Source organism: Centropristis striata, chromosome 23, assembly GCF_030273125.1.
Source record: "Centropristis striata isolate RG_2023a ecotype Rhode Island chromosome 23, C.striata_1.0, whole genome shotgun sequence".
NCBI lineage: Eukaryota > Metazoa > Chordata > Actinopteri > Perciformes > Serranidae > Centropristis > Centropristis striata.
The window spans coordinates 15669031-15682215 of record NC_081539.1 but is presented as its reverse complement, the minus strand read 5'-3'; the positions used below and the strand labels follow the sequence as shown (position 1 = coordinate 15682215).

The 13185-nt window shown below is 41.9% G+C and overlaps 2 protein-coding genes across 2 annotated transcripts; one reads left to right on the top strand and one right to left on the bottom strand.

Annotated features, from left to right (window-relative positions):
• Positions 1-714: 714 nt before the first annotated feature.
• On the bottom strand, positions 715-4242 carry zic1 (zic family member 1 (odd-paired homolog, Drosophila)). Its single transcript, XM_059326526.1, has 3 exons — positions 2726-4242; positions 2166-2329; positions 715-1798 (listed from the first exon to the last, which is right to left on the bottom strand). The coding sequence occupies exons 1-3, from the start codon at positions 3684-3686 to the stop codon at positions 1601-1603; spliced, it is 1323 nt and encodes a 440-aa protein (XP_059182509.1). The 5' UTR covers positions 3687-4242; the 3' UTR covers positions 715-1600.
• A 443-nt stretch (positions 4243-4685) lies between these two features.
• On the top strand, positions 4686-12313 carry zic4 (zic family member 4). Its single transcript, XM_059326525.1, has 2 exons — positions 4686-8993; positions 11179-12313. Exons 1-2 carry the CDS (start codon positions 7829-7831, stop codon positions 11616-11618), a joined length of 1605 nt encoding a protein of 534 aa, XP_059182508.1. The 5' UTR covers positions 4686-7828; the 3' UTR covers positions 11619-12313.
• Positions 12314-13185: the final 872 nt, after the last annotated feature.

Genomic DNA, 13185 nt, shown 5'->3' with positions numbered 1-13185 from the left:
GTTGTGACAGAGCTGCAGACTGACAGATCGTGGCTCCGTGCACACTGGCAGTGTTAACCATGATCACTGGCGGCTGCTGATGTGATCTCTGCCTAATGGGGCGGTCAAGCAAGCTGCAGCCAGGAACAATGAGGGGGCCACACTGACTCCTCAGCTCTCCCCACTAAAAATCTATAAAATCCGCGGTAAAAAAAAAAATAAAAAAAAAGGAAAATAAATTAGATTGGAAAATTAGATTCCCGAACAATTAAGTAACGCAAACTATCTCGGGTTTACACTGAGGAACAACCTCCGTGATTAATCGATTTAATTTGCACATTACTGCAGGGCAAAGTGTTGGATGTTAATTTTGGATAAACAGAAGATGCAGACTTATTATGGACTGTCAGGGAAGTTGCATTCAAAACCTTCAAATGAAATGCACACACACACACACACACACACACACACACACAAACACACACTCTCTCTCTCTCACTCTCCCTCACACACACACACACACACACACACGCACACACACTTGCACAGGCATGCACACACGAAGAGTTAAATTATTTTAAGCATGCAATAATTCTGCAATCAAATGCATTATGCTGATAAAGTCTGCTTCAGTCTGCAGATGATTGTGATATTTTTGATATAAAAAGAACCCTTTAGTTTCACACAGATCACCCTCAAACACCCATAGAAACCAATAACCTCCAACGCATTGCATTATTGTATTTTTTAATCCTTTAATATAGTACGAAATGTATCCAAACATTTTTTGTAAACTAAATTTTACATACGAGCGCATTTCTCCATAAATACCGATCATTTCTAACATGTTACCGGTCCTTTACATGCGGATAAATATGGAAAATTGAGCTACTTACATGTAATAATACTTCCTTTCAGACAAAGCAATTGACAGAGATTTTATATTTATCACGTACATAAACAGATTGACACGGAATTTCAGGCTTTCACTACACGATTTTATCGACATGACATTAAATAACAACAATGATACTGTGCTACTCAAACTGGACCTTGGACGAAAATGTTGCACTGAATAGGCTACAAAAGCACATTAATACTAAGAGTCGGTTAGGTCGACGTGTAGACTGTAGTAATACTGAATAATTCACATTTGGTTCACAACTATAACATTCTTTTCAATGATCATCGCAATATTCTTTAAAACCATCTTCCATATATCTAGGGACCACATTTTCACAAATTCCCTTAAACTGTGATAGAACTATTTACAAAATAAAATATTACATTTTTTTACCAACTTGGTGAAATCCTTATGTACAAAAATTCAGGCCTCTACCCGGAGATAGCATGCTTTTTGAGATCTCCTTTGAGCAGTCTCTCAGTAAAAATAAAGACTCAAAGAAATATTGAGGGAAAAAGTTTAACTGTGGCTGTCCTCGCCTCCTTTTTGTCCATGCATTCTCTCTGTGAGACATTAAGACAGCCTTTAATTGATCGTTTGGGCCTCCCGTGATTTCTCAGTCCATGTTTCACTGGCTGACTTTATAAAGTCTTTGATTCCAAGCAGTTTCTTTTTTTAATCTGCAGTCTTTTTTCGCTTTCTTTTGTTCAAAAATATTTACACGTACCATTCATTGAAATTTGACGACAGCGTGCTGTGGCTGGTTGTGTGGTGTACTGCTGAGGCTGCTGGTGATATGGAGCTGCTGCTCTGGTTCTCTGTGGACGGTGATACTATAGTGGGAGGCGTGGACGACTCGTACCCTGAACTGGCCGCTGGAGATGGCTGCGGTGCTGGATTGGTGGATTCGTGGACCTTCAACAATAAGAAAAAATGTTATAGAAAAGATTTCTGTACGGGCTGTTTTGGCTCAAATAAAAGAAATTAATCAAAACAAATTAAATCTCCTAATTCGACTGTTTTGGGGGGGAAAAACATACCCAAAACATTATTATTCTCATTAAGATCTTAATCTGATTTGTCGGTTGAAAGGAAAGAAAGAAAGAAAGTGTCAAGGCAAATTAACTTCTCTATTTCTGCAAAAGATAAATGATACAAGCTCTCATAATGTTTCACAATAAAATTCCCATTTCCAGTCAAGCTGTAAAATAAAATACACTTGTAATATTTTTTCATTTTGTAAAAAACAAAACATGCACAGTGAAAAAAATAATCTTTTTACCTTCATGTGTTTTCGGAGGGAGCTGGGGTGTGTGTATGACTTGTCGCACATTTTGCACAGATAGGGCTTGTCCGACGTGTGGACGTGCATGTGTTTCTTGCGGTCACTGCTGTTTGCAAATCGCCTGTCGCAGCCTTCAAACTCACACTTAAAAGGCTTCTCACCTAAATAAAGAAGAAATCAATAAATGCAATGTTTCATTTCAAAATGCCATATTTATACATTATTTAATTTAAAGATTTTCTATGCGTGGAAAGATTTAAAAAGGCAGCATTATTTTTTATCTTAATTTGACAACTCTACTTACTTATACACTGCAAATGTAATAAGCCTCTCAGGCTTATTAGTTTAATTAAATTGTTAAATGTATAACAAGCACATTTAACATAATATAACAAGGCTTTTTAAAAAAACATTTGAAATATTTTCTGTTGACAACTGCATGAATCACATGCCAGTAAAGTGACTTCAGCTGCCTAATAAATAATAGCCCGGATCGCATGCATATTTTGGATGGGATATTGTCAACATGGCTTTAAAAAAAAAGCAGGCAGTCTTACCGGTGTGAGTCCTTTTGTGAATTTTTAGATTTTCCGATCGAGCAAATACTTTGCCACAGCCGGGGAACGGACACGGAAAGGGCTTTTCTCCGGTGTGTACTCTGATATGATTTACAAGTTTGTATTTGGCTTTGAATGGCTTTCCTTCTCTGGCGCAGTCCTCCCAGAAGCAGATGTGGTTGGTCTGCTCCGGTCCCCCCACATGCTCCACCGTCAGATGGGTCACGAGCTCGTGCATCGTGCTAAAAGTTTTGTTGCACGACTTTTTGGGGTTCGTCAGCTGCTCCGGCTCGATCCACTTGCAGATGAGCTCTTGCTTGATCGGCTGCCTCATGTATCGAAAGAAGGCCCCAGCTCCGTGGTGCGCGGCCATATTCATGTTCATGGGGCCGTAGCCGTGCAGCTGGGTCGAAGCGTAGTGGTCGGACCGCGGGCTCGTAACGTGGCCGTACTGGTCGGCGCGTCCGTACATGTCCCCCGAGAAGCCCAGCCGCATCTGGCTGTTGACCACGTTGGAAGACGCATGGCTCGCCGCTTGCTCGTGGAGCCCTGGGAAGAGCAGGTGCCCCGCTGCATCTGAGTGTCCATGTGGCCCTGCGAAACTTCCGGAGGCGAACAAACTGTGCTGAGCCCCGGTGGCGTCTCCAAAACCCCGATTTCTGAAGAGAAAGTCCCTGGTGGAGTTGAAAGCCGCCGTGGAGTAAGAGCCAACGTGGGTCGGGTGGTGATGGTGTCCCAGGGCGGCTGCTGCGTAGCCGGGCGCCTGGGAGGAAAACGCCGTCTGTCCGGAGCCAATATCGTGGGAGCTGTGGTTTATTTTGAAGGCGCCCATCCCATCCGCGAACGGATTTATCCCCAACGCCACTTCTCTCTCTGTGACTTCGCCTGTTGAGTGATGCCGTGAGGAGCCGAAAGTAGTGACTCCTATGGTGGGATACTGCGGTCCTGCGTCCAAGAGCATCTTCAGTCTAGACTCGCCGAGACGACTGAGAGCAGAAATCAAAAAATCACGCACAGATATTCTTCCTCCCCCTCTCTCTATCTATTGGACCTCACTCGACTGAGCAAACTCTCAAATCCACCGATTTTCTGTTTACTTTTTAAGACGCGAGGAATTCCCCTATACCGCTCATCCGATGCACACGCACAATCATGTATACATGCAATATTGTCTTTTGCGGTTTATCTTCCTGTGGCGCAACTTTCACCTCCTCAGTCAGGCGGTGAGCTCTAGACTGATAGTCGCAATCATTCCTGCAGATAAATGAATTGAAAAGACAACACAGTCCAGCCCTGATGAATGGGAGAGGAGGGGGGTGGTCATGTGGCCCCGGAGCTGCGCGCTCATTGGCGGAGCCCCTTTCCCCCCAATAACATCCACTCACCAAATAACAATCCACGGTGCAGGGCCCACACTTCTATTGGCCTCTTTGCATCATCAATCCCAGATATTGTGGAGATTGCTGACTGTGGATTTGGTTAAAAGGCTGAATAACAGCAAAACAAAAGTTGAGGAACACAAGACAACAACTGGCCTTGTAGAAAGTCAAAGCACGTTTTTGCAGCCACATACGGGCATTGAGAGTTTATACAGCAAATGTGTCACATTGTCTTTGTTAACCTGGGATATTAGATCACCAAGCGATGCCCTTTGATGCTGTAATTGGTATTGTCCCTTTGTTTTTTTCATAATAAGCACTCTATTTGTCAATCTGTCTTCCTCTGTCTGTCTGTCTGCTTGGTAGATAAACAAAGGCAATGCCAGAAGAAGAAATTATGACAATTATTTAATTTATGCAACCACGATAGGCAGACAGGATGGTCAGCAAACCTTATAGCATTGCAGCAGGCCCCCTTACTATAGGTCAGGTATGGAGATACGAGTTTTACGCATTTCCTCAGGAAGCCCCATGGGAAACCTTGAGGTTTGATATGAAGTCTGCCCACTGTCATCACTCTCTTTAAAGGTCTGTTATTATCAACTTATCCCTTTCACTTCTTAGGGGATCCACACAACGTTTTGTTGTGCGCACGCTTGTGTGTTTTTGCACTCCCTTGAACGCAACGTTTGCGCGTCCACTGGAGCTCACACCAGTGGAACATCTGTGCTTTAGATTTCCACATCATCATGCTCACCAGCACACCACACGTTCAGAAAGGTTACCTTGGATATATAGGCCAGTATTTAACTTGGATCTTACTAGTATGCCTAATGTATCCATCACGGGCTGGCTGTGCTTGTGCAACTTACTCATTTCTTCTTGCAGGCCAGTGATGCATAGCCTGTGTGTAAAACGTTGTGGGTTGTCGAAGTTATCAAGTGGGATTTGCGGCGCTCTCTGCAGGAACCTCCGGCTGCTAGAGTTCAAAGCCACATGCACAGACGTGCCATGCGAACCATTAAAATATCTTCTTGGCTACTAGGCTAGTTTCTACAAGGCATTTTCCAAGTCAGTCTTAGGAGACCAGGGAAAGAGGGGAAGTTTTGTTGTTCTCAACTTAACAAGTACACCTTCTACTTGATCCGGCGTTTTAGGTAGCTCACTACTCTGCTATGCAAAATTTGGAGGGATCTCGGTCAACAGGTGGACAAACGGTAAGAACAGCATATCATTGCAAAAGGGGAAAGTCAAGACTGGAGGTCAATTACGAAGAAGTGAGGCTAAATTAGAAATTGTGTGCCAAGAAAAGACTTGTAGGAATTGTACAGAACTTTCCGTTTAAACTTTCTATGCCACTTATGTGCCTCAATATTATTATAATATATGTAACTTATATGCGTAAAAGATGCGCCCTAATCAAAACGCCATTAACCGTTCAGTGTCATGGTCCTAATGCGCTGGAGTCTTACTGTAGAATTTAAAATGGCTACCTGGAGCTTTTTAGGATTTACTGTGAAAGTCATAGCAGCAAAACAGAGGTTTTTTATTACACGTCATTGCTATATTTAGTTTTATTTTTTTAATTTTTGTTTGGGATCTACAACTCCCCTGCTTGTCCCTAAGAGTGAGTGCAGGCAGGCACAACTTGGACCAGAAATAGCACTTCAAAGTTTTGCATTACGCTGGTGCTATGATGCCTCTGAAGGCTACAGCTGTGAGCCTCATGAAACCCCACGCGTAAAGGCCATTTAATAAACATCTTTGGATCCGTCATGTCTCAAAATATTGACTCAATTTCTAACGTGCTGGATATGACGCTGTCAGCAAAGATTTTGACAAGTCAATTCAGAGGAAAAAAAACAAGAGGAATACAGTTTTTTAATTATTTTTCTCACATTAAATTTTTTTTTCCAGATAAGTAAGTGTCCTTTTGTTCAGCATATATAGTTAATTACTTTGGTTAAACTGAAAACCACACATTCAGCCATATAAAACACACATCATGTGTCCCATTGATTTTCTCATCAACGGATTTTTTTTTTTTTTTTGAGGAGGTGAAGATACTGACAAGCGTCTGTGACAGTAAATTATGCAGTAGTCTTAAATCCTTCACAAATTACTTATGAGAAGTTAAATAACACATTTCATATTTGACATTAAAGTGATCATCACTGTATGGGACTTTATTTAACGCAGCAATTTATTTTTGTGTGCCATTACAAAGATTAAGCGTTAACTCCAAAAACCTCCCCCCAAAATATCTGAAGCGTTCGGTAACACAGTTTAGGTTGCAAAACACAAGCTATAAGTCACTTACAATCATAAAGTCATAACTGTAAATGATAAAAGTATTACTCTGTCAATACAAGAAAAAAGTTCTAAATTCCCGAGCTGTGATTTGCAAGTAATTATGTTACATTTTCGGCCATCCATGTTATGTTTGTTACAGATAAAAATGTCCACCGTGCTGCTGAGTATGATCCGTGTACAGTAACATCCAAACATCACTCAACATTTTCATAACTACTCACTTGAATTTTAAAATAGTTTGACTTTTTAAAAGAGAAAGTCCATTGGACAAAATAGCAGATAATTTATATGACAAGTTGTTGTGATCTTTAACTTATATATCGCTTTTTAAGCATTTAAACAAAAAACAGACAATAATCACAATGTATTACACTGTAGGATAATATTATAGTAACCGATACTTACAGTACACACAGGTTTTATTTTCAACTTAAGTCAGCAACGGCACCACCTCCTATGACCCTCATGTGCTGCCGTCCGGGGTCTAAAGCAAAATTACCCCGGATCATAACAACAGGTCCCGTCCATTACATTTTTTTCCCCTCGGGACAATGGCCGCAGCTCGCCCTATTCACACTTACTACACACACGGATCCCACTAAGCAGAGCGCGGAGCCGCCACTGTAGTACACGCTGAAGGGCGAACTGCTGGATATGTAAATATGGATACTTATCAAAGCGCATATTATGGTATGTACTCCGGACTATTTTAAACTCCCAGGCGGAGTTTTTCCTCTGGTTAAGTTGACAAGTTTCTCCCCGCTGACTCCGATCTTTTACGTGCGTAAAGCTGTGCGTAATTTGTGCGTAAAGTTGTCCTTCGTACGTTGCGGGGACAGAATGAAGATATCACTGCATTATTTATGATCCTCACAACTTTTATACTGACAATATGCATACTCTGGCGAGGCAGTCTGTGTTGTAATTGCAGAATCAAAGTGGGGAAATTGCTGTTTCATAGCCGCGCAGCTTTTGTTCGCTGCTACAAAAGAAAGACGACTGTATATCTGGATCAACTTTTTAGGACTTTTATTGTACAATAACCTTTGCATAACAACTATTTTTCTCAAGCGTTGCCTGAGGCACTGCGCATGCGCGCTGGCTGCTTGCTGTCACTAAGACATTTTTCTTCACGTTGGAAACTGTCACTGGTGACGTCAATCACCGAGCTCTGACCAATTAGAGCGCAGGGTGATTGTTTAGCTCCACGGGCTGCAGCGCCTACCATGAATCTCTATTCAGTATCAAAGCGTCCTGCTGCTGCCTCTCAACCGAATGGGATTCCATGTAGTCTGCAGATAGACTTAACTTTATAAAGTCTTTTTTCTTTATTTTTCATTGCGATTAAAATATATTTGTCATCATCATTATTATTTTGCCTGCTGTCAAGTTATTCTAAAATTAGGAAGTAATGAGCGTGGATGCATTGGGAAGCCCCGTGATGGACCCTACGTTTTCCAAACGGAACACGGCGCTGAGATTAGTTGACTTGGCAGGGGCTCACCACCATCACCATCATCACCACCATACCCCTCAGAGCGTGACAGGCTTCCCGGGGTTCAGCAGCCATCCACACTCAATGGCTCACTCGCACCCTGGGGAGATTACTGCGGAACCCCGCCTGGGGCCGAGTCCATTCGGGCCAGAACACATGGGGCACTCCGCGGCCCTCAAAATCAGCCCAGCCCATCATTATCCCCACCACCATCACCACCACCACAATCATCATATGGCAGGCCACAGTGAAGTGGTCTCCAGTCAAACGGGAGCTTTTGGCCCGGTTCAGGCGACATCGGTGCCCTATTCTATGTCTCACACGGCCCAGGCTTTATCCGCAGGTAGGGATTTCCTCATCCGGAGAGATCTGACAGCTCAAGCCATGCCAGTACTGACTGACCAGACTGCTGGTTCAGCCTCTCACCACGGAATGTTTGTCTCAACAACAGGTAGCTATCCCGGACACTATGGTCATCACCCTGACGCTGGGAACCATACCCTCTTCTCCGGACTCCATCACGACCAGCCTTCTAGCGGATCACCGGGTGGCCAAGCGCTGAATGGACAAATAAGGTTAGGACTACCTGGAGAAATGTACGTTAGGTCTGATCACTTGAGTCAAGTGGCAAGCTCCAGGGCTGATCCGTTCTCCGCCTCGCCGTTGCATGGCTACGGTGGTCTGAATCTGAACATGAATCTCAGCGCTCACCACCACCACCACCACCACGGAGCCGGTGCCTTTTTCCGCTACATGAGGCAGCCGATAAAGCAAGAGCTCATCTGCAAGTGGCTGGAGCCGGAGCACTCGCCGAAGAAACTTTGCTCCAAAACTTACAGCACCATGCATGAACTGGTAACGCATGTAACGGTGGAGCACGTTGGAGGACCAGAGCAGGCGAACCATATATGTTTTTGGGAAGAGTGTCCGAGGGAAGGCAAACCATTTAAAGCCAAGTACAAACTTGTAAATCACATTCGAGTGCACACCGGGGAGAAACCGTTTCCGTGCCCGTTCCCTGGCTGTGGGAAAGTGTTCGCAAGATCCGAGAATCTTAAGATCCACAAAAGGACGCACACAGGTCAGTAGCAATATATTTGTTAAAGGAAATGTTGCAGAAATGTACTATAATATGTTAAATTAAAATACCAAGCTGCATGTTAAAAAAATTAAAATATGGGCTTTGTATAGGCAAATTATGTTTTGCATAATTTTTAGGGTTTTTTTTATTATTATTTTGATTTTATTTTATGTATTTAAATTATCCTCTGATGTGCAGAGGCAATTCATCAATCTGTGCTGCTGATACATCAGCAGCCACTGCCCACTTGTTTGTTATGGAGGTGCATCAAGTTTTGCAAAAGGTTGAGCTTTGGGGATTATGGTACAGCTCACTCAGGCGTTTGACGGTTCAACCTCTTGTTTATACCACAGCACAAAAGACTAAGGCCCACGTCAGGTCGTGTCCATGTAGTTTAGTGCATGTCACACATGAGTGGCAACAAAGTTGTAAAGAAGAATTTTTACATTCAGTGTTGATAGGATGTGTGTGTTTTCTGTTTTTTTCAGCCACTTGTTGCTCTGTTTACCAGCTGTTTTATGCATGTTCCTATATTATAATCATAGCAATAATAGCAGTTTGGATGCATTATTACACTTAAAGCTAAGAAGTGAGTAGTTGTATCTTCCATATATGCACTCGAGTATTTGAAGCCTTATATTAGCATTATTTTCCAGAGTGATGTGAGGTGTATGCATGGTGAAATAATAAGTCAGCTCCAGGAATGATCAGCTCTTGATCGCCTTTAGCCAAAGCAACAAGTTGACAAGTGCAGACGGCTAAATTATTCACCAACAGGTTGGCAGAGCTGACTGCATCTGTAATGACTGATGTGTGTACATCACAGCTCCAAGCTGAAGCTCTGGTTTTAACTTTTTAAAAACATATAATGGTACAATATGGCTGCTTCTTGCCTCTGTGACCCAGTGACGTGCTGTGGAGCCAGTGAGGGGGGAAAAAAGGCCTCAAAATGTCGAGTCAGACTTGTAAATGAACACAATGACTACATTCCTTTTTTCGGTGGCTGCATGGCACTCCCCCTCTGCTCTATTTCTGCACCCTATGTATTATTCATATAATTTGCTCACATTACCTAAGTACAAATCTGTTAAATTATTTCTGTGTGTTGACTCCCAAGGGGCCTGGTCTTTGGTATCATGTTTAAAACCTATCCGAAAGTGTGGTTATGACTGGGGCTGCCCCTGGGGTCTGTTCCTCAACGGTTTCTTGTACTACACTAATATCCTTGATTGGCTCTCTCAACCCAACAGCTGAAGGTCAAATTGATATTCAACCCGCAAGTGTAATTAGACAGAGGCAATTACATATTCTCAAAAGCTTTAATCGGAGGAGAAAAATCAGCAGTGGATGATTTCCGTGTAATTTATTCAGATTGTCTTTTTTTTTTTGCCTTGTCATAATCAGGTAGAAATACTTGTTATTAAGACGCAAAATTAGACTCAGTCCATAACCATTTGCAGGATTCAAATAGCAGACAGGCTGCGTTAGCACACAGTAGGTGTAGTCTGGCTGTGGCAATGCTTTCATTTATCATTATTTTCAGTTGGTTTTAGGCCTGCTATGTCTGTGCTCATAGCTTGTCTGTTTTGACGTATGCCTTGATGCATGTAGACGCCAGGTATAGACCCAGGACAGTAGGGGTTCAGCCCTCCTGTTTACACCAGACTGAGACTCATGGCAGGGCTGGAGACACACTTTTTTTTAAGTGCATATGGGGAGGAAAGTGTGTTTACTGTAAATACAAAATATATGTAGTTACAATTATATTTGAAAAATAATAAAAAATAATAATGGGCCAGTTTTTTATCTTTTATTTTATTTTTAATATATAATTTATATATAATTAATATATATATATTATTTATTTAGGAGGCTGTAACTGTACCAGATTTTTTTTCAATTAGTTTTTAAAGTTTTAAAATTATTTCATTATTATTTTAGTGTTTTTTGTGGATCACATACACTTGTTGCTTAGTTTAGTTTATTTAAAGTCCATGCATGTGGGTTGGCCACATTTTTAGTGTGTTTAAACATAAGAGATTAGTCTCAGGTATTCTATTGGAAGATTGTCTCACAGAATAAATTAATAAAATAAATTACATGCCATATGATGAACATGATTTTTTTTTTTTAAATATGTATTTTATTGATTTCTATTTTAATGTGTCACCATCACTGTTAACAGGTGAAAAGCCCTTCAAATGTGAGTTTGACGGCTGCGACAGACGCTTCGCCAACAGCAGTGACCGGAAAAAGCACTCCCACGTCCACACCAGCGATAAGCCCTACAACTGCAAAGTGAGAGGCTGTGATAAGTCCTACACACACCCCAGCTCCCTGAGGAAACACATGAAGGTGCACTGCAAGTCCCCCCCACCCAGTTCGGGCTACGAGTCCTCCACCCCGTCCCTGGTCTCCCCCTCCTCAGACTTGGGCCGGGAGCCAGGAGGCTCCTCGGTGCTGTCGGAGCCGGTGGGAGCCTCCCAGCCCGCGAATTTAAGTGAATGGTACGTGTGCCACAGTTCAGGTGCCAGCGGCGCCCAAACACCACCCAGCGGGCCCTCTACGCCAGACCCCACAGACGAGCCACCTTACAGAAACCCAGAACCGAGGGACGCGTTTTAATCCAATTGGACTCAAACACGGTGCCAGAAGTGACAGAACACATTTTAAAAGCCTAACTATTAAAAATGGTTTGGCTTCGGTGCCTATATGCCTGTGAAGGCCCACTGGTCCCCCTTTTGGATGCGCTACCAAACAGACACCCAGAGCCAAGAGACGCGTTTTAACCACATTGGAAGGAAAAACCTTAAAGACGTGCTAATTTCCAGGCACATTAAAAAGAATATATTTTCAAACCTCAGCTATTGAAAATGCTTGGCTCAGTGCCTGTTCGCCCTGACGGCCCACTGGTCCACTTGTGGAGAGAGTCGTGTAAATCCGTTAGACTATGTGGTACATTATTGTAGGCTAGGCATGTTGGTGTAAAATTATTTTGTAAATTCGAGTTTCGACTTCAATATGTTTTTATTTATTTTTCAATCTGATATTGAAGGATTTTGTATTATCGAACCAAAGTGCATGTTTCAATTAGGGCAAAGTGTACATTTGTAAATTTTGTAAGTTTCGATGTGTTGATGTTGATAGTTTTGTAAGGATCTGTCCCAGCAGCTTGTTACTCATTACTGCAGTTATTTGTACAAATATTTTATGTTTACAGCATTTTTTCCATTTGTGCAGAGGGTCAACAATTGAACTGTTTCATAAGCCTGCAGTATTTGATATACGACCGTGAAATTATAAATGTTTTATCAAAGTGGGCATTTTGTGATTTTGTATCATTGTCGTCAATATTTTTTTTTTCACTTTGAATATCTGAGCGCCACTCAAACTGCGTACCGAATTGCCTTGTAATTTGTGAGTATTTTGAATAAATCTTGTATGACTAAAGTGAAAACTCTGCTGAGCCATTTGGGTCTATATGGAATTTACAACCGATCGTCAATTATCTTAAAAGTTTTCTGGGGGAACATGTGTGCAATTGTATGTCTTGTTTATGTCTTTTAAAAAATCGGAAAAAAAAGATAAAAAAGAAACCACAGAAAGTAGTTTAAAGCTACTTTTTGGATCAAAACAAAACAGCAAAAACTAAAATAAATCAAATGTAATTAAATTAAATTAAGGGTGCTTTACAATACATTTAAATCTTTTATTTTCCAAAGTGTTTCTCGCTGAAAGAGGCAACTGAAATTGCGCTCCACTTGTTAAGTCTTACTTTCTGTGGTTTCTTGCAGACGTGGTGCAGAATTTGATGAAGGGGCTACAATATTCTGATCCAGACTTCAAAGAGCATTTTAGTACAAAGAGCCATTTTTTTCACGGCGGTGAATCCTCATGGTGAATTAAGATTTCTATAGCAATAGCCAAGTCAAACTCAAATGATATGGGGCCAAGTCCGTGGACTCAAAAGCGCGCTCTAAAGAATGTAATATTTGCTTCCCATGGGGTAGGAAACGGTAATCTATGTCCTTTATATTGCAGACGAGGGCAGTATAAAGAAGAAAAATATATTCTTTTGCTCCAGGCCTACTTTACGACAATCAAAGGAAAAGCCGCTGAAACGCAGTTGTCCCACTCCATAATAGACTTGCCATGCAAGAGGGCCGAACTGCTCAATGGGTAAATTTAACCA

Coding starts and splice junctions, on each gene's coding strand:
- zic1 (XM_059326526.1), bottom strand. CDS start 3,686: ATGCTCTTGGACGCAGGACCGCAGTATCCCACCATAGGAGTCACTACT. Junction 2,330..2,725: donor TCACAAAAGGACTCACACCG/GTAAGACTGCCT, acceptor TTCTTTATTTAG/GTGAGAAGCCTTTTAAGTGT. Junction 1,799..2,165: donor CCCTCCGAAAACACATGAAG/GTAAAAAGATTA, acceptor TTATTGTTGAAG/GTCCACGAATCCACCAATCC.
- zic4 (XM_059326525.1), top strand. CDS start 7,829: ATGAGCGTGGATGCATTGGGAAGCCCCGTGATGGACCCTACGTTTTCC. Junction 8,994..11,178: donor CCACAAAAGGACGCACACAG/GTCAGTAGCAAT, acceptor CACTGTTAACAG/GTGAAAAGCCCTTCAAATGT.